Genomic DNA, 19,985 nt, shown 5'->3' on the forward strand with positions numbered 1-19,985 from the left:
ATTAAGTTAAAAATAACTGATAAAAAATATACCTTTCAATAATTTACCATATTAGTGTATTTTGTTTTCAAATAAATTACAAAAATAATAATCATGCACTGAATTATTTATTTTGAAATAACAATAGTAATTATTTCATAATTAATACTTTTTTTACACAATTATCAATAAATTATATTAAATTTTGATATTAACATATTATTAAATTTCTAAAAGTTTATTTATACTGTTCTACTTTAAGAAGAAAATTAAAGAATATTAATAATAAAGAAAAATTATGCTTTTCCACTCGCCGTTGTAGTAGAAGATGTTTCAGCATTTCCTGCAGATGCTGCAGGTTCCTCTGTTGACCCACATACAAGGAATGGTAGTTTTTCTTTTAATGCTGCTCTATACTTTGGATGGCTATATAAAATATATAAAAAGAGAAATTAATGGATATATTTATAAATTTTAATAAATTTTTATATTTATTTTATACCTTATTCCATATACAATAGGATTATATATTGCATTGGCCTTAGCAAAGAGAGATCCCCAAATAGTAAAAAGTGGACTAATTTTTGACCCATTAAATATACCCATATAATTTATTACCAAATATGGTGTCCAGGCCATAAACCATAATGATATTGTTGTTAAAGCTACCTATAATATTAATAAATTCATAATAATAAAAATAAAAAAAATCAAATTAAGTCCAAATAATTTTTGATAATTCTTTTAATAATATAAATTTATATAAAATATTAACAGCAATACCTTTGCTAATTTTGCTTCAGCACTAGTATTTTGATTATCACCAGATCTTAAGGAAGCAACATTCATCTTCTTTGCTTGTTCTTTCATAGCTCTTTCATGAGCTGCTACAGCCTATCGAATTAAATGAAGATTCTTAATATAAAAATTATTAATATATAAATAAATGAATATAATTGATATACTTACAGATACAATAAAATAATAACTATAAATGATGGTAAACAATGGTAGATAATAAACAAATACTGAATACACCAATATATAAGACTTTGATCCCCAATCTTTGGAAAGATAATCTGTACCACATGCTGTCATATTACCTTCTGGTACATACCTAATTTGTAAAAGTGTATAAATTTCTATAAAACAATTTCTAATATAATTATAATTAAATTTTTACCTATTCCATCCTACCATTGGTAAAATCGTCCATAACAACCCAAATAACCATATAATGACAATTTGTAGCAAAGCTCTTTTAATAGTTAGAGGTGTACCTGACATACCCTGCAATTATTCTTATTAACGTTTTTATACTTGCCTCATTAATGCAATTTTTTTAATACCTTTACTATAACATTATATCGATCTAAAGCAACAGCAGTCATTGTCCATATAGAAGCACATCCACATAGAGAACCAACCATAGCATATATATCACACATTAAGGTTCCTTTAAGTATAAAAAAAAGGTTTATACTATATTAATATTATTCATATAACTAAGTAATTATATAAAAATTATACGTTCATTACCTAGAATCCAAGTTTCATAATAACAATTGATTACCATAGGTGGAGACATTATAACCATCATTATAAAGTCTGAGAAAGCCAAGTTTACCACAAGTAAATTGCTAGGTGTTCTTAATGATGGTGTCATCAGAAATACGTATACTACAACACCATTTCCAGACCATCCTAAAACTCCAAGAACAATCATAACTAAACCCAATATTTTATGCCACAATGGATCCAAAGGTGGAAATTGATACCTATATGGAAAAAATAGAAATTATCAAATAACTAATTTGTTTTAAAATATATAAGTCAAATGAATTTATTTATAAGAAGAAATGTAATGTAGTAGTCACCAATGAGGATCAATTAAATGTAGCATTTCTGGAGGTACTTTATCAGCAACTGTTTGATTAGTATATCGCATCTGTTGATGTGCAAATTGAGGACCAATAGTTGTCAAGGCATGAGTTATAATTTTGTTTACTATTGTTCCATTTAATGCAGGTACAAAATCACTGATATTTACAGGGCTTACTGGGTTTCCTTCCATATTTGCTATGAACAAATATATAAGCATATTATTTTAATATAATAAATATATAATAAATAAATATATAATAAGTGAATATGAAATATATTTTAATAATATATTAAAAATAGGAATAATTAAATTAAATGAATTTTAAATTTAATACATACAGATACGAATTTAAAGATATTTGTTATGTTTTAATAAATAGTAAATAGTTAATAATTAGCAATATATGGAATGTTCTGAATACTGAATATTTTGGTTTGAGTACAAGCACGAACTGGTCACTGTCTCTTTTATATACTTACAAATACGAACATATACACACATATATTCAAAATGTAATAAAATTATAATCCAATAAAATATTCAAATGAATACTTCTACTATTACATTAAATGTATTAACATATGTTCCTATGTTCGTAAGAACTGAGTAGTAGTAACCACGTCATAGAAGTTCTGTCACTTAAGATTTGAAAGAAGCCATTCAAAAAGGGATATTTTATATAGATATATTCATATTTACATTTCCACCTGATTTCTAATTTTTTATACTTATCTATTTTTCAAAACTAAAAAAATAAATGAAGAGAGAAACTGACAAGAGTATAATTACATCTAACACAGGTGAATAATTTGTGATAGAATCATAAATAATGCAGTTTCTCAGTCATATTAAGATTTTTTATTTAAAATATTATTGTAACAATTAATATTACCTGTATAGATACATTTTCTTATTTTTATTTTTGAAATTTTCTTTTTCTTTTTGAAATTTAAAATTTCTGACCTAGTAGCCATAGTAGCCATAATTTTAAAAAATAATAATTCTTTTACTGACTTGTTTTAGATCAATTTTAATTTATTTTGCTGCTCTAGAAACTTGACGAGTATGTTGACTATAACCCTCTTTCAAAGCTTCTTCCAATTCTTGAGCCATATGTAGTAAATTAACAGGATCTGTTTGGAGTAGAATATGTTCCATGTTTTCATTATTTTTCAATGTTAAATCTAATGTAATCAATGGAGAAACTTGTTTTAATAAGGTCCTTGAAGCAGTCTAGAAATAATATAATTGTTATTATCTTTTTTCAATGAACCATTTGATGTATAATAAACTGATTACCTGCACTTCAAAACGCCATTCAAGATCATGATATTCTGGTATTTTAAAACCAGTAGCTGCTATAATATTGGATATCTCTTTTTTCTTTGTAATATATAGCTTACTTAAAATTGCTTCATTTTCTTCAGAGAAACCTAATGCTATAATAGAATCTCGAAAATCTTCATTACTTAACTACAATAATATATAACACACAATTACAATATAATATTTATAAGTTACATATAATTATGACATATAATTAAAACTATACCTTATGATTACAACTTTCTAATAATAAGTTGATAAGACCTTCTACTGAATTTTTTATAACATCCAATTCTACCTCAAGTTTTTCTATAGTAATAATCACATATTATTAATTAATAATAAAAAAATATTTGTTTAATAATTGTTCAAATATAAGATATATTTATATATACTTACGGGCAGCTGCATGATACAATTTCATGTTAGGACCTTTTTGTAAATAATCTAAAGCAAGTTTACAAAAATCCTGTAACACTGTATAATTTTATTATAATAAAAAAGAAATAAGTAATACTTTAACATAATTAAAATCATATGCGATATCATTTGTAATACCTTGAGGTGTTTGTTCCATAAGAAATAGCACATGTTTCTTATGATCTGGTCGTAATGTCAGCAACATTTTCTTTTTTTAAAGAAATAAAAAATATATAATTATGTATAAATACGTAAACAATTATTCATTAGAAGTGTATAATCACTATATAAAACAAGCATCAAGTTCCATGTTTATTAAGAATAATTGGAAAACTTTTCGCATATTATATAAAATACACTATAAAATATACTATTTTTATTAATATTACATATATCTATTCATATACAATATTAATTTATGATTAATTTGGGTTACAAAATTAAATAACAAGCTGTTTAAAATCCCTAACCATTTTTATTTCTATTATTGGTAGTTAAAGTTTACTGCGCATACTCTACGCGCATCTATAATACGTAAAAATATGGCGCACAATAATTCTGCCGTCAGAAGGCGTTCAAGCTGTTGCCAAGAAGGTACGGATAGATACGGAGCCAGACGATACTCGTTTCTTGTATATTATGACGTTAAGGACAACGATCTTCATTATAAAACATGGGAGATAAAGGTATTTATTAGTTCTTATAAAAAAATAAAAAATAATATATCGTAAGGTACCATGGATACGATACTTATTAACATAATAAAAAGCTTTATTAGGTTAAGAGTTGAATTGCACTATCTCTTTCTACTCGTTTAATATAAATTTTGAGGTTAATTATATTAATTGATTTAATACTTTGTTAAGTTTATTAAGATCATGTTGTTATAAAAAATGAGTAATATATTATGCCAATAGTTGAGAATCTATATATCTTATGTACATGATAATTGTAATTAATATATTCTATTTCATTTCAGCTATTGTTTAAATAAACAATCGAGAGAATGAGTTTGTATTCAATATTATCATTATTATTTTTTCTTTTTTGCTATTTTTGCATGCATATATATATATATATATATATATATATATATCACATAAAGAGAAACAAATTTGCAACTTCTTGATTAATCATAAATATGTATTACATTGTCTCAATATATTGATTTGTAATGAAAAAAATAAAGTTATATTATTATAATTAAATCATTTATTTTTCAGAACATCATGTACACTTCAGTGGGGCAAGCGGTCTTGGGAAGGACAACAACATTATGATACAACCACAACGACATGGACATATAGATGTTCATCTTGGATTCTTACAACTTCATCACAGGTTTACAAAACGATGCGATAAACTAAACGTAAATGTTGCAATCGTCATGTAGATAGTCGTACTGTTGTATGATTTGTTTCTTTAAATGATGAAAACCAGATTATACGCTCAACGAAGAAGATGAAGCTATCGTACATCTTGCGTATATATCCTTTGAAGGTACCACGTGGAGTTTTCTCTTCCATGGAATATGTGTGTTCACGGTGAACTTCTTGCACCTGCTGTAGTTGTCTGTAACCATCATAATCCAGACTGTCACATTATTGACCTAATGCAAGAGAAGGATGGCCTTAAGTAAATAAATATCTTCTTTTTTTTTAATTTAACATTACATTAGCTTAATTTACATTTTTCATTTTAATTATTTCGATCACAGATTAAAAATTGAGCTACTAGCATACAAGGAACGAATCTTGAAGGAAGAAGTTCAAGTTATGTGTTGTAAATCTGGTACACCATTAAAAATACTCTTGAATGCACGAGTATTAGGTAAGGATAAAGGAACGCCTTTGTTAAGGAATGGTATACGCAGTGTTGCTGTAGAGGGAATCGATAAAGATGAGATATCTGAATAAATCTACTGATTAATGCTTCAAAATGAACCGCACTTTTACAAGCTTCAATAAAATTGGTTTTATAATTAATGAGTATTAAAATATCCAGAATAAAAAAGCAACACAAAAAGTATTCGCTAAATAAAAAACGTATATATTATCGATTTTGAATAAAATATAAGATAAGCTATTTGAGCTTTCATTATTTTTTGATTTAAAGAATTGATCAATCATAATCTTTTTATACTTTCTACTTTGATAAATAACAAATAAGTTGCATAATAAAAAATTGAGCTTATGTAAATTTAAATCAATAACTTATATCTTAGGATACATATACGAAAAAAATATATATACATATATATGAAAAGAAGTAGGTATAATCGACAAATCGATGGGAATAAATAATATTTTTATTGGATAGAAAAAAAAAATGATTAATCGTTTAATAACATTAATGTATCATTCATTTTTTAATTAAAATATAAATTAACTTGAACGCGCTAATATTTATAAAAGAACGGCAACGAAAGTAGAATAGTTTCAATTAATTCTGACTTGCCTACTATATCATTATAATGTTATTATTATAATTTTACTTATTGTTCTATAACTATTATTGATACTATGATTACACTGCAGTGTCATTACTGTAATAAGACATTTTTATTTGTCATCTTATTTATTAACAAAATCACATGTTCTTATAAACTTTAATCTAACTTGCCTATAACTATAGCAATATATAATATTTCTATCACTATATGATAAAAAACGAATTTTTGTGTATGTCGTATTTTATAACATTATAATCGCTTTATAATGTTTTATAACGAAATGGATATTTAACAGTATTTGTTCTAAATACAAAATATGTTTCAAATCTTAACATTTAACTTATATTTTATAATACATCACTTGGAGTTGTACAAGATATTGAAGACAAATTACCAAATTTTAAGATAATTGGAAGTACTCATCAAAATAAACAAAAAGGTCTTAACAAAAGTGAATTCAAAAATTATTTATTTCAGGCCTATAAAATTTTTATGGATCCTCTTATTTTATAAGAGTTCAATTATTAGATTAATTTAACTAACAAGATAAATTATATACTTGTAGCATATAGTTTTTAATTATCTTCACAAATAAAAGTTTTATGGATTTATATCTGACAAACATGAAACTTCTTAATAATTCATAGTTTATACAGATTTATTATTTTCAAATAAATCTTTGGTAGATATACTATACAGTTCATTATTTGTTAAAACTTTCTTATTTATTAAGCGGATATTACAAATTGGTAGACTGTTGATAACTTTTTTAATATTCTATATACACACGCCCTTTCATCCGTACGTGGGTTACATACCCATTGGCTAATGTATTTATTTTTATATGTTTTGAACTTGCTTACTCAATTTTTTAATTTATAATCGTATTTAAATAATACAAAAATAATAATCGTAAAATTCAAAAATTGCTATAAGGTTTCAATTTTGTATGAAATGTTCTTTTAATTAAATATTAAGAATTACAATATTAGATGATTTCAATGTTGTTATAATACAGTAACAAATCACATATAATAGTATTTTATACAAATATTGACATACAAATTTTCTCTTTTTTCAAATATTTTGATATTTCTTTTATAAATAAAAATAAATATTATCATTTAACAATTTCGAAATATAAATAAATTTATTTCTATCAAAATAATTTCTACCAAATAAGGCAATTATTGCATTAATTATTTTAGAGAATCACAGTTAATAGTTCATAAACCCTTAAAACTTGAAAAGACAAAACATAATTAAAAATTTTATGTAAATCTTACACATATCTTTCATAAGAGAACAATGAATTTAAGAAGATATTAATTATATAGGTTTTATTAGAATGGATATAGAGTGAGTCACTTAAAATAAGCTATTAGTTATCTTACCATCTTTCACGATTTTAAAGATAGAAAAAATGTATAATTTAAATATGTTGAATTATATTATAATGCACTATCTTAACTATTAACAATAGGTATTTCTGATGTATGTTTTTATTTAAGAAAAATGAAAGTGACTACTTTTTTCTAACAATCTTCATCTGAGAAAAATTTCCATGTATAACAATGAAAAAGAACTTTTACTTGAAATGTTTGTTCTTATTTTCAAAACTGAAAGATATTCAGATAGTTTTCACTGTATTTGGTGATTCATCCTGTATGAAGTTGCCATTATTATAATACATATGAAGAAACACGTCTTTCAATCTTTACTAAATACTAACATAAATGATTTTTAAATTTTATGCATAAAATCTAATGTAAAGTGAAGTGAAGTGAAGAAAATATTTTAAATCTCATAGTTGTTATATAAGATATCAACAATAATTTTAAATTATATATCACAAAAGTTTCATAGTAATCACAAGATATTTTGTTACTAATTATTCAACATTGAACAAAATCTTAAATATATTTTACACTCAACCATTAAATCATTAAATGATTAAACAATGGATGCTTTTTAAGCAACCAATCTTTTTTGTTCTTCTAAATCAATAATTATAACACTATTTATAACTTGCACTCCTTGTGTCAATTAAAAAATGAGCTATTCATTTATATCACTAGATACTTTGATACTTCTCCCTGCAGGTAGGGCAAGTATTACGCGATTCCTATAATAAAAATATATAGGTATGAATTAAATTACAAATATGGAAATAATTTGCAAATTTAGTTAATATCAATAGAGATTGTTTAAATCATAAATATATGAAGAAGTATAATATGAAGAAATATAATAGAGTCAATTATTTATTAAAGTTCTAATAAATAAATAGACCTTATTCTTTATATTCAAGAGTTAAAATAGACATATACCATTGGGCCTTGTGTTCTCCAATCTTGAATACATTTTTCATGAAAGCAATGACCACATGAAAGCATTCTATCTTGATCCGAAACACTTTGAAAGCAGATGGTACAGACATCTTTAAATGGAACTCTCTTCGATCGTCTTTTCCGATATTGATTTTGTTGTTCGCTAGAAAAAAGGTATAGATTTTGATTCATAAATGTTAAATGATAAAACTTCTCTCTTTCTTAACATGACATGATTATGTTTTTTATATATGACTATCTATTATTTTATTTCTATATTAATTTCTATATTAATTGATAAAAATAATACTTGTTCGATGATGGATTTACGGCAGTGAAATAATTAGGAGACATTCCAATATCAGGACCATTGGGACCTCCAGAATTATTATATCCATATGATTGTTCTTGTCTTCCATTATTGGCAAGAAAATAATATAACAAACTTGCTAAACCGAATGTAAGTGCTACTATAGTAATACCTTGAATTGCCATTTATAATAAGATAAATCGATCGTTAAATAAATTGAGATTTATTGAATGATAATATGAAAAGAATCGCAATTGTTATATTTAATAGAATATACAACGTGCGGTGAATTCTTTTTTTGTCGTCAACACTACGTGAAATTTGACTTCACTATGAAATTTGATTCACTATGAAAATTTTCATGACGTAAAGAAGATATCTATTTGTAAAGAACATTCAGATCAACAATAATGGTTAAATGTTAATTTCTTTCTCACTCTTTCCCTTATACGTAAGAAGAACATAACGTGGCAAAAAACAACCATCCATTCCAGTAAAATGGGAAGAACGTACACAGGTTTGCCAACAGTTTTGCAAGTAAAAATATATATACGTATATATGTCAGTGTACACATACAGTAAGTATAAATTTATAGTAACTAACGTATAACTACATATACTAATGTAACGTATAATTGCATATTATGCAATTTCTTATACGCATGCACTATTTTAATAATATACATATATGTATATACAAATCTTTTATTACAAAACAAGTTATTGATATTTACGTCTGCAAAAAAAATCTCTTCGCTACATTTAATTTATAAGTTGGCAAGACTATTACAATTATTCTAACAGAATAAGCCAGTAAACGAGTAAAACTAATCGTAACAAAAAATAAAAAAGAAATATAGAAATGAAACAACAAAATATAAAAATAAAAATATTTATTTCTTTATTACGAACTTTCAGAGTATTGTAGAATATCATTTATTTATCTAGTCAAAATATAGATGTTGTGTAAAAAAATATATACAATACACATGCACACATACATACGTGTTGTAGGAACTATAAAAGTAAAGAAAAGTAATTGGATTGAAGGCACTTTTTTATCGGCATACAATTAAATACATATATAAAAAATTACACGCTTCTGTGATTATATCTTGATGTGCAATGGTGACAATATTGTGTTGGTAAATTGTGTATTGAAAATTGTCGATAATATAGTAACGAAATTTTTAAATGTGTATTGAGACCGCGTGACTAATAGTACATATAATTATTTACCGTCATATGATTATCATCTAGAATCTAAATCTATACATTATATGTCAATATTTATCAAACAATAGATAATCTATATACATAATATAACGTACGTAAGTAGTACATAGATTGCTTACGAACAACTGTGAAAGTTCACATCTAAGAAAGAAAAGGTAAGAAAAACATAAAAATTACAATAAAAATTAGTAGAATAAAATAACATATATCCGTAGAAGACTATTTGGAGATTTTTTGTTCATAGAGATTATTTAAATATATTTCGTAATATCTATTCGAATTTAATTCGTGTTCACACCAACATTTTATTAATATAATATTTGTGATATATAAGTAAATTTGTCAGATAAATATACTAATGTATGTGTGTGTATGTATATGTGTGTATGTGTATATGTATATGTATATATCTATAATTAGAATATTTATTTTTTCTAATATCTATATCTATATACACACACACACACACACATATATAAAATAGAAGTTATTTATATATCATAAATATTACATTAATAAATCTCTCCCTTTTTCTATATATAATGTGTGTGTGTGTGTGTGTGTAAGTAATGAAACTGATGAAAATAGAAAATAATAGGTTATTCTTTACTATTACGAGTAAAACATTTAACACGAGAGCAAAAAATGTGCAACCGCTTTTGTAACAATCACAAAGTTACATTGATAATGTGACAAGATAAAGAAATTATGTCTTGTTTATATATTTGGATACATTTTTATAATCGTAAGTTGAAACGTTTTCTCTTTTTTTGTTTTTTAATTTTTTTTTTCTTTTTCTATTTTAGACCTTAGAAAATGAACGAACATTTGTTTACGTATATTATGCATATTAGCATAGTATGTGTAATAGTTCATTCAATTCTGTTCTCTTAATTAATATACAAAGAAACTTCGGTGTGAGACTAAATTATCTGGAAGTAGTTTGCCCTTCTTTAATCACTTAAAGAGCTTCTTCCTTTTTATAGTTCACAATCCAATGTAGAGAGAGATCGCATCGATGATCGTGTTACTGACGTCAACGAAGATACAGAACGTTCGATGGACTGTGTCCTAGTTGTTTGTTGCTGCTTTAGCAACATATGTCGAAGCGATTGAGCTTCCTCTCGAAGGGTCACCACCTGCGCTCGTAAAATAGCATTTTCGTGTTCTAACATTGTTGCCTTTAAAGCGATCTACGAAAAATAATTGAATGATGGGGGATACGTTGCAAACTATTAATTGATTAAGGAGTTACGTACATTTGGATCGTCCAAAAAAAGACATTATTTTTTTATTTATTTTGTTAATAAAAAATCATTAAACGTGGGACATTTTTACTACTTTGAGAAATATTTTCTAACAAAAAAGAAAAAAATTGAAACAATTGGTCGGTCGTCCTCTTGGAGTTATTTTCTGTTTTTGTTTTTTATCGTGTTTGCGGTAATAATAATAATAATAAATCACTCTTCGCCTTTAAGAAGCTAATTTTTAATATTTTTATTTGATAAAAGAATGATAATGAAATTCATTATGATTTTCGATAGAAAATTTCAATAGTTTTTAATAATTAACAAGAGAATTATAACAAACGAATGTTCGTGAGAAAAAGATCAGATAGTGATATAAGAAATAATCCTGCGAGATTTCAATCGAACCGATTCAATAATTTTTAAGATATTATTGGTATCAATTTGAAAAAGAAAACAGTTTTGAGAAAGCAACGGAATTTTCAAAGAACAATTTTTTTTAAAGAATAATATTATCGAATTAAAAATATTTAGAAACAAACGATCTCATTTTTTGAACTTTTCTAAGTGTACGTAAATCCCCCTTCAAGTGAAATTAGAATATAAATTTGATCTTACGTGATCTTCACGAATTTTTCGTGCGTCTCGCGATTTCTTTGCGGCCTGATTATTACGTTTACGCCTTTCGTAATATTTTTCATCTTTTTGATCATCCGGAATAGGCTTTTTTTCGCTTCTCGGTCGTCTACTGATACTTTGTGTATTATTATCGTTGATAAACTGTCGATTCATAATCGTATCTGCGTTATAAATTTTAAGAATCTGACTGTGTTATTTTAAAAACGAAAAAAACGTTTTGATTGTGATGAGAAAAATGAGAAGGATTTCACGGAACAATGAATTTTTAAATATTCATTGGCATAATACGACTTACCGGAATCCATTATATCTGAATATCGTCGAGGTATATTTAACGATGGTATCAAAGGGGTCATAGTTGTGAAAAAAGGAGATTGTACTAGAAAACCACTAGAAATTGGCAATGTTCCGGAAAGAGAAGCAGTTGTCGTTAACGACGGCGTCAACGACGGTTCTATCGACGTGGAATTGGACAATATATTTGTTTCGTTAAATTTACAACGTTGAGTAGGAGTATACGGTTCATATCTATATATATCTGTAAGTGCAAATATAAAAATAGAATTTTTATTTGAGTACGTGAGACATATAGCGTATAAGAAATCTTTTTATAATTTTTTTCTTTCTTTTCTTTCCTTAGAATTTAATGATAATAAATTATTTTAAAAGAAATCTATAATCAATTAAATGACTTTATTATTATTAATTTAAGACGTGTAAAACAAGTCGCCCCTGTGGCCTAATGGATAAGGCATCGGTCTCCTAAACCGGGGATTGTGGGTTCGAGTCCCACCAGGGGTATAACTCACTTTTTTTTTCTTTCTCTCTTTCTAAAGTATAATATTTTATGAAAGTTTTTACACTTTAATATTATTTATTATCTCATATATATATATGTCTATTAGATATGTCTTTATTATATATATTTATTGTATGTTTTGTGTATTTGTGTGTGTTTGTATGTCTTTATTAAAGAGACTTTCCAGTACAAAATCAATTGCAATCTAAATCAAAATTGAATGAATTAGAATTTAAAGACTTAGAATGTTGATTAATGTTTATTCCTATACTAGCTATGAATAACTCATAATCTGGCATATCATCGATGTTGCGTGTTTTCATAAGGTTTTAATCATACTCCATCACACACAAAGAATTGACTTTTGCATGATTGTTATCATAAAAGCAACGTGATCGTCATTGATAAGCCATTTTTTGAACAACGTTATATTTTATTATTCATTTTATTTTCCACGTGTCGAATTGTTTACTATTTATATATATATATATATATATATATATATATATATATATGAGTGTAAGCATGTATGCATGGACATATATACGTATGTATATTCACACATTTAAAACATATCGTTTTCTATACGTACCTGAATTTGGAGCAAGAAATCTATAACTTCTCAATAGTTGTAATGTAGAAACTGCTCCGGTCATTGTATTTTCAGAACAAATTGTTTGCGTGTGTATATGAGAGGCCATTTTTTTTAGAGAACACGTTCGAATGTGTTAGTGCATGATTAGTACGATATTATTATGTTGATCGGTCTTAGAAGATTCTTCCTCTTTTTCTTGATTTATATCCATGGTGATGACTTAAAAAACGTGCTCAGTACGTTGAGTAATTTATTCTTTCTTTTCTTTGAATATATATTTCTTTTTTTCACATTTTCTTATCCTTCCAGAGAGCGACGTAAACTCAATAATATCATACGTTGCGCGGATAAATTATACTATATATGTTGTCCTTTCTTCTTTTTCTTTTTTCAAAACGTCATTATATCAACGAATCGAACGTTTTTATATTCACAACAAAAGAATCGTCCTCCAAAATGATACCTTGTCAATTATCGTTTGTCAATTATCTTACAAATAACTATTAGATTTTTTCTTCTTTCCTTCTTCGATTGACATATCATTTTCAACCTTTGAAAAAATTTCAATGAAACGTTAAGCTTCAACACGAATTGACATTTGAAAGAGGACTATCTCACAAGTTATTAGGTAAGGCACTCAAGATACTCCTCCAATGAAGTAAAACAGTTTCAAGTTAACAGGTCCGGTTATGACAGAGTTTTCTAATATCACGTGTTCCACGATTATTCCAGGAAACTTTTCATTCGTCGACGTTACCTTTCTTCCCGCCCTAAAGAGCATGCGTACTTGTCAAGATCATATTTGTTCCGCCCATTGGGTAGTCATGGGTGACCAGCGACAATAGCTTTTCAAATGGTCAACCTTTAAGAGTGACCAATCACCAGCCTCGTCCGTCGTTCTTACAATTAATGATCATTCGTGCTCAAAAGTATCACGACCTTAATCTACAATGTATATACACATATATAAGTATATGTATATGTATATGTTTGTATGAGCGCATGCGTGTGTATGCATATGTGTAGGATAGTTTGTAATAAGTCAATAATTATAGTGATTTTATGATCGAGCGAAGAAACATACCATATTGAATATCAATCAAATTTTAATTTTTTACAAATGATTGTGCTTATGTAACAAGATGAATTCTTTAAGCAATGATTTCTCTATTAAACAAAAAAATCAACGAATTGACTATCGTTGAAATTTTTATCGTCGTTTTCAGTAAATTTAGATAGTCGAGTACTTGTATATCTACTTACGTATTCGTTCATTTTTTTTCTATCTTCATACGATTCTCTAGGATTTCATCTGAATACAGTCTATATAAGTGGCAAAAAATATAGACTCCCTTACGATCGTTCATCCTACGTTAATACATATACGAATGGGTGCTTTCAATGTTATGGGACAGCGAGCACCTGACACTTCCATGTTTCCTGCGAATGTTTCATATGTTCGTAATTATTATAAAGCAAATTAGACGGATGTATAGACCCGATATTACCCCCATCTCAACCCCCACAAGTCGATCTCATAAAATATTGCACTTGTTCGGCTCTGTAATTACCTTGTGTCCAATGATTAATGACCAAGAGATCGATGGACTCTGTTCAAGGGTTAAACAGAAATGTTCGCGTTCTTTGACCTTTCCATATATTTTATTCCTTCTTTCTTTATTATTGTTGTTGTTGTTTTATTCGTTACTTCTTAATCTCTACTAACAAAGAACGAATTTATCTTAACGATATTATCTACTCGTAAAATTAGTGGATAAGTATATATTAGAAAATATGTTTGGCTATTTGGAAGTAAATTTGGAAAAAAAATCGTATTCACTAATGAGTCTCGGCATATTTGACGAAAAGGTCAGCTCGTTACGATGTAGAAACTGTTAGCGGGCTGTCGATCAAAGGACACCAAATATCGTGTAGCTCATTCGTCAGCAGACGCGTTTGATGGCATGGTCAACGACAGGTGTTCGAGTTCGCACAAGACGTCGAAGAAACAACCAACCATCCCCGCCCTCCATCCCCCGTAGCTCGTGCCAACGTAACGGTAATTAGAAATTTAACGGAGCAACGCAATACAATATCTATCTTCGACCTTACCTCCCAACTCCTGCTCGCTCGTCGATATAGTAATGATAATTTAGAAAAGATGGAATCAGTCGAAGAAAGTGTTGTGTATAGGGAAAATAAAAGAAAAAGAAAAAAAAAGAAAATGGACGTTTACGTGCTTTGCGAAAAAGGTCGGATGCGTGTTAGCATGTAACGATTGCTTCTACGATAGGCACACGTAATCGCGGCACCGTGAGATCAAGACCACATGACACTGGCCGCGCGCATCACCCTTTTCCAACGAATTAGATGTCGCGATACTAAATAGCATTATTTCACTTATGTACTTCGATCTATCCTTATTAATTTTAAATAATCTAAGAATAATGAATATAACATTCTTTTCGATTTTTCTTATGTTCTTTTTTTTTTTGCTTTTATCGTTTTCTTTTTTGTCCTTCTTTTTCTTGCAATTTAATATACATTCCCTCCTATTATTCGAGGCAAAACAAATTTATAGATATATGTATACGTGTATGAATTTTTACGCGTATCTATATATTATCTACGAGTTCGTATCTTTTTCTATCATTGTTTAAAAACTGTCTGAATCGTTAAATTTTATTGTAAAAATTGATGTCTTTATTAGACCGAAGAAAGAAAATGGCGACTAGAAGAAAGAGAAGGAGAACGACGACGACGACATCCCTATTAAGCATCCTCGCGTGCCTAACCCCTTATTTACATCCCTTCTACCTTCCTCCCTTTCTCCCAGGGCACGGATTCCTTTCACCCTCGCACGAAGTCACGAATCGTGATCGCCGTTTGTTGTTTCACAACTTGGACGAAGTTATCTCATCAAGTCGTCACGAGGGCGCCTTGCCTCGTTTCCGGAAGTTCCGATTAAACTTTTTCTTACTTCGACAACTATTTTTATATATGTATATACATATATAATGTTATAGTACGGTCGTAACTATAACACCCATTTACCACTTACAAACGTGATTCACGCGGTTAATTCGTCAGTTCGTCAGTTATACTTAATTAACAATATCACAAACGTGGAATCGCTTCCACCTTTAGATTTCTTCTTTTTTGCTTTAATCACAAATTTTACAATTTTACGATAAACCGTACTTTTTCGATTTCTTTAATAATTATTATTATACAGTTTCACGTTATTGTACATGTATTGTAGATATTATAAAAAATCAATCAATTTTCTTTTTTTATATTTTCTTTTCTTTCTTTTTTATCTTATTTCTATTTTTTAAATTTTCGATCGAATTCTCTGTCCGATAATCCTGTCAGAAGAATGAGGAACGACGTCATAGAAACAAATTCTTCACCTCATCTGCGAACAATTTATATTTGTAATCTACTATCTACTTGCGTAGTAGTAAGGCAGACGATTTATAACTGCCAATGTACAGTAAAACTCGATTTCCCTTGAATTTCATTTATCAAATCCGATTTATCGAAACGTCCAACAACCGATAATAACTAAATTTATAAATTATTACTCAAAGTAAAAATGGACAAGGTTTCATTCATTATTTCATTGTTCTAATAATTTTGACCTTTTTCGAAACGATATTTTTCTATATATATATATATATATATATATATATATATATATATATATATAGGAATTTTTTATTTTAAATTAATTTTGTTTATAATTTATAAATAATATAGGAATAATTTATAAATTTAGTTATTATCAAAGTGTCAACTCTCGATAATAATTCAATTTATAAATTATTATTTAAAGTAAAAATGGACAGGGTTTCATTTATTATTTAATTTTTCTAACAATGTTGAAAGACAAAACTCTTATTACACTTTTACAAAATTAAACAGAAAAAGAAAAATAAAAAAGAAAGAGAGAAAGATATATAGAACTAGACAATTGCAGCTATTTATTATTAATATTTTAAGCGCGTTTTCCCTTCTACATATTGCACATTCGTTCTTTCTGTGTTCGTTTACTCTGTAATAGGCGCAACGTTATTTAAATTATGAATCAATATTGTGTACAGTTTATAAATAACAGCCAATGAAACAAAAAGGAAGGGTAAAGTTCACACAACTTCACGCGACTTCGCCTATAATGACATGCATGAAAACGTAGGTAGTATGTCTGACAAAACTAGTTATTAACTACTGTCTCTAATATCTATTATATGTATATTTATTAAGTTACTTCTTTTTTTTCTAAACTACGCACGATTACGAAGACATACGATATATCGAAATTTGAATAAACGTATGAACGTATAATACGTTCAATTAATCGCGCGTTTTATTTTGTTTTCTTTTCTCTCGTCGATTTCTTTACACCTTTGTAGAAAAAATTAAATCTGTGATGGAGTATACTGGAAAATATAACAGAATGTCGCAAGAAGAAGAAGAAGAAGAAGGAGAAGGAGAAGATGAAATGGAGCTGGAAGATCAAGAAGATGAAGAAGAAGGAGATGATCAAATAGAACAAGAAGATCAAAACGATGAAGAAAAAGAAAAAGGATTAAAAAGAAAAGAGAATGAAAAGAAGAGGAAGAAAAGAAAGGACAATATGTCATCGAAGAAAGTATTTATCTCTTTTTCATTCTAACTATTCGCATCTTTCTTGTCTTTAATGAATAATTATTTTAACGTATCTAAAAGCATATGTATGTAACAAAATTGTTCCGTTTTTACCGGTTCGAAGTTAGATTATATATTCTTTTCTTTTTAGAAACTTTACAAATGTAAATATGCCGTAGAAAATTCCAGTAGATTTTCTTTACGTGTTATGGAAGCGATGCGTTCTCTGGAAAGATACGAAAACGTTCTGCCGATATCGTCCGTGCAAGAAATCGTCGATTACATAGCGAATAATTATAACAACGACGGAGATCTCTATGCCCAGGTTCGAACTGCCTTAAAACAACTTTGCGCTGATGGGTTAGTTCGATAAAAATACATTTAGATATATACGTTAAACAATATTGTAAATTTTAATATCGTGTAGAAATATATTGGATGATATTTATATTTGATCTTCAATAGATTCGTTATTGAAGTATTGAACGATGAATATCAGTTGATAGGTCCCTTTCGTACCACAGACACGTTACAAAGTTGCAGCTGTCAGACAGATAACGCAAAGATATATCTCAGTACACCAAAATATTCTAAATTGAAAAAAACATTTAGTACAAAAGGTAAAGAGAAATCGCATTGTCGTTGTAAGAAATTAAATGAAAATACAAAATTAGAAAGAGACAATAGAAAAGAAAGGAAAGAAAATATTTCATCTTCTTCACGAATGAATTATTATTTAAATGATATGATACGTCCAACGCCTAAGTGTAAATTATTCAAATCAAAGATAAGAGAAGATAATTCATGTAAATATCCTGAAATAGAAAAAACGCTGAAACAAAAAGGGAACAATCCTAAAAGATTCATTTCTTACGAGGATCAACATGAAAAATCTATTCGTAAAATTCAAGAAGATTCTGCTGATATTGGATCTTCTCTTCGCGAACCAGCACCTAAACGTATGCGTCAAATAGACGACGACATTATTACATTTCGAAATTTACAGAAATATCAAGACATTAGCATTGCACCGAATAATCAATTAAATGATCGTTCTCACGATAATGTATTTCAAGAAATAAAAAGATCGATCCCTGAAACATCTAAATCTCATCAGATAGAATTAAAAAAATGGATACAACGATGCCGTCACGAATGCAAAAAACAAAATAAACGATAGTAATTAATAAAACATTCTATTACATTTCCGATTAACGTACTTCTATTTTTTAATTAAATCAAATAAAATTTTTAACTATTTTCTAAACACATTTTAACATTTTTTATATTAATAATTACTAATTAATATATTAATGATAATATAATATCAAGTAATATTAATTGATATATTTATTTCTAAGACTTTATATCCAGGTCATTAAATACTTATTTTTTCTTATGAAATAAATATATATTTAATTATTTATATAATAATAATTTTCAATCATCCCGTTTCTTTGCAATATTTTATGTATTTAATAGAATAATTGAGGTTATTTTAATCATTTATAGATTTTTATCGATTTTCGTGTATATGCATAAAGTATGATTTTCTGATTGTTCTTTTTCGTCGATTTTTTCTACGAAATTGATTGTACGCACTATTATGATGCTGCTGTTTCGTATAGTTATCTGCAATTTTACTCAAATATTTGTATACAAGATCAAAAATCGTTGATCTTTGATTCCAATGACGGCCAATTTGTTTTTTATCATTTTCTGCGTATTTTGATAAGCTGTATAATCATTTATACAAAAATTAGTAGACACCATTTCTAGATCTACATCTATTTCGAGGTTAGAATCGTTATATCTACACATGCATATACATATAATATCAATTTACCTATTTTGCCTTTTAGATTTAGTCATGATTATTTTTTTATCGTTTTGTATTATTTCTTAAAATCATTTAGAAATATCTCGAAAAAATTACATAGAATTTAGATCTATATGTATATAAAAAGAAACAATAAATATAATTTCAAAACAAAACTAATCGAACAATAAACTAAAGAAGAGAATTTTTATATATTCAGATCGGTTTTTATATGTGTGATTTTTTATTCCGTGTGTTGAGAAGGCGTCGCTATGATACATCATTGTATCAACAAACG

At 27.3% G+C, this 19,985-nt stretch overlaps 6 protein-coding genes and 1 non-coding gene across 11 annotated transcripts; 3 read left to right on the plus strand and 4 right to left on the minus strand.

The window, feature by feature from the left end:
• Positions 1 to 88: 88 nt before the first annotated feature.
• On the minus strand, positions 89 to 2,552 carry LOC127071433 (rhodopsin-like). The gene is made up of 9 exons (XM_051010706.1): positions 2,203 to 2,552; positions 1,857 to 2,058; positions 1,519 to 1,757; positions 1,329 to 1,435; positions 1,163 to 1,269; positions 949 to 1,096; positions 763 to 873; positions 482 to 648; positions 89 to 405 (listed from the first exon to the last, which is right to left on the minus strand). The coding sequence occupies exons 2-9, from the start codon at positions 2,051 to 2,053 to the stop codon at positions 276 to 278; spliced, it is 1,206 nt and encodes a 401-aa protein (XP_050866663.1). The 5' UTR covers positions 2,054 to 2,058; positions 2,203 to 2,552; the 3' UTR covers positions 89 to 275.
• A 147-nt stretch (positions 2,553 to 2,699) lies between these two features.
• LOC127071438 (COMM domain-containing protein 2) lies at positions 2,700 to 4,076 on the minus strand. 2 transcript variants are annotated; one of them, XM_051010719.1, is made up of 5 exons: positions 3,749 to 4,076; positions 3,590 to 3,637; positions 3,417 to 3,499; positions 3,164 to 3,337; positions 2,700 to 3,097 (listed from the first exon to the last, which is right to left on the minus strand). In XM_051010719.1, the coding sequence occupies exons 1-5, from the start codon at positions 3,813 to 3,815 to the stop codon at positions 2,900 to 2,902; spliced, it is 570 nt and encodes a 189-aa protein (XP_050866676.1). In that variant the 5' UTR covers positions 3,816 to 4,076; the 3' UTR covers positions 2,700 to 2,899. The 2 variants fall into 2 exon arrangements, with proteins under 2 accessions (XP_050866676.1, XP_050866675.1); XM_051010718.1 differs by having other exon boundaries at positions 3,590 to 3,667; positions 3,749 to 4,075.
• A 71-nt stretch (positions 4,077 to 4,147) lies between these two features.
• Positions 4,148 to 5,553, plus strand: LOC127071439 (uncharacterized). Its single transcript, XM_051010720.1, has 4 exons — positions 4,148 to 4,296; positions 4,834 to 4,951; positions 5,111 to 5,245; positions 5,328 to 5,553. The coding sequence occupies exons 1-4, from the start codon at positions 4,284 to 4,286 to the stop codon at positions 5,524 to 5,526; spliced, it is 465 nt and encodes a 154-aa protein (XP_050866677.1). The 5' UTR covers positions 4,148 to 4,283; the 3' UTR covers positions 5,527 to 5,553.
• Positions 5,554 to 5,900: 347 nt separating this feature from the next.
• On the minus strand, positions 5,901 to 9,215 carry LOC127071440 (E3 ubiquitin-protein ligase RNF130-like). The gene is made up of 3 exons (XM_051010721.1): positions 8,703 to 9,215; positions 8,393 to 8,555; positions 5,901 to 8,187 (listed from the first exon to the last, which is right to left on the minus strand). Exons 1-3 carry the CDS (start codon positions 8,885 to 8,887, stop codon positions 8,137 to 8,139), a joined length of 399 nt encoding a protein of 132 aa, XP_050866678.1. The 5' UTR covers positions 8,888 to 9,215; the 3' UTR covers positions 5,901 to 8,136.
• Positions 9,216 to 9,586: 371 nt separating this feature from the next.
• On the minus strand, positions 9,587 to 19,879 carry LOC127071436 (nuclear factor interleukin-3-regulated protein). Of its 4 annotated transcripts, XM_051010712.1 has the most exons (8): positions 19,715 to 19,812; positions 14,790 to 14,939; positions 14,482 to 14,658; positions 13,837 to 14,163; positions 13,216 to 13,768; positions 12,120 to 12,362; positions 11,804 to 11,985; positions 9,596 to 11,131 (listed from the first exon to the last, which is right to left on the minus strand). In XM_051010712.1, exons 5-8 carry the CDS (start codon positions 13,322 to 13,324, stop codon positions 10,919 to 10,921), a joined length of 747 nt encoding a protein of 248 aa, XP_050866669.1. In that variant the 5' UTR covers positions 13,325 to 13,768; positions 13,837 to 14,163; positions 14,482 to 14,658; positions 14,790 to 14,939; positions 19,715 to 19,812; the 3' UTR covers positions 9,596 to 10,918. The 4 variants fall into 4 exon arrangements, with proteins under 4 accessions (XP_050866670.1, XP_050866669.1, XP_050866667.1 ...); XM_051010713.1 differs by having other exon boundaries at positions 9,587 to 11,077; positions 13,216 to 14,163; positions 19,715 to 19,879; XM_051010710.1 differs by having other exon boundaries at positions 13,216 to 14,163; positions 14,790 to 14,936; positions 19,715 to 19,871.
• Trnar-ccu (transfer RNA arginine (anticodon CCU)) lies at positions 12,553 to 12,625 on the plus strand. The gene has a single exon. It is a non-coding gene; the product is annotated as a tRNA-Arg (tRNA).
• LOC127071434 (DNA ligase 1-like) lies at positions 17,386 to 19,135 on the plus strand. The gene is made up of 3 exons (XM_051010708.1): positions 17,386 to 17,872; positions 18,020 to 18,228; positions 18,334 to 19,135. The coding sequence occupies exons 1-3, from the start codon at positions 17,651 to 17,653 to the stop codon at positions 19,046 to 19,048; spliced, it is 1,146 nt and encodes a 381-aa protein (XP_050866665.1). The 5' UTR covers positions 17,386 to 17,650; the 3' UTR covers positions 19,049 to 19,135.
• Positions 19,880 to 19,985: the final 106 nt, after the last annotated feature.

Source organism: Vespula vulgaris, chromosome 21, assembly GCF_905475345.1.
Source record: "Vespula vulgaris chromosome 21, iyVesVulg1.1, whole genome shotgun sequence".
NCBI classification, from domain to species: Eukaryota; Metazoa; Arthropoda; class Insecta; order Hymenoptera; family Vespidae; genus Vespula; species Vespula vulgaris.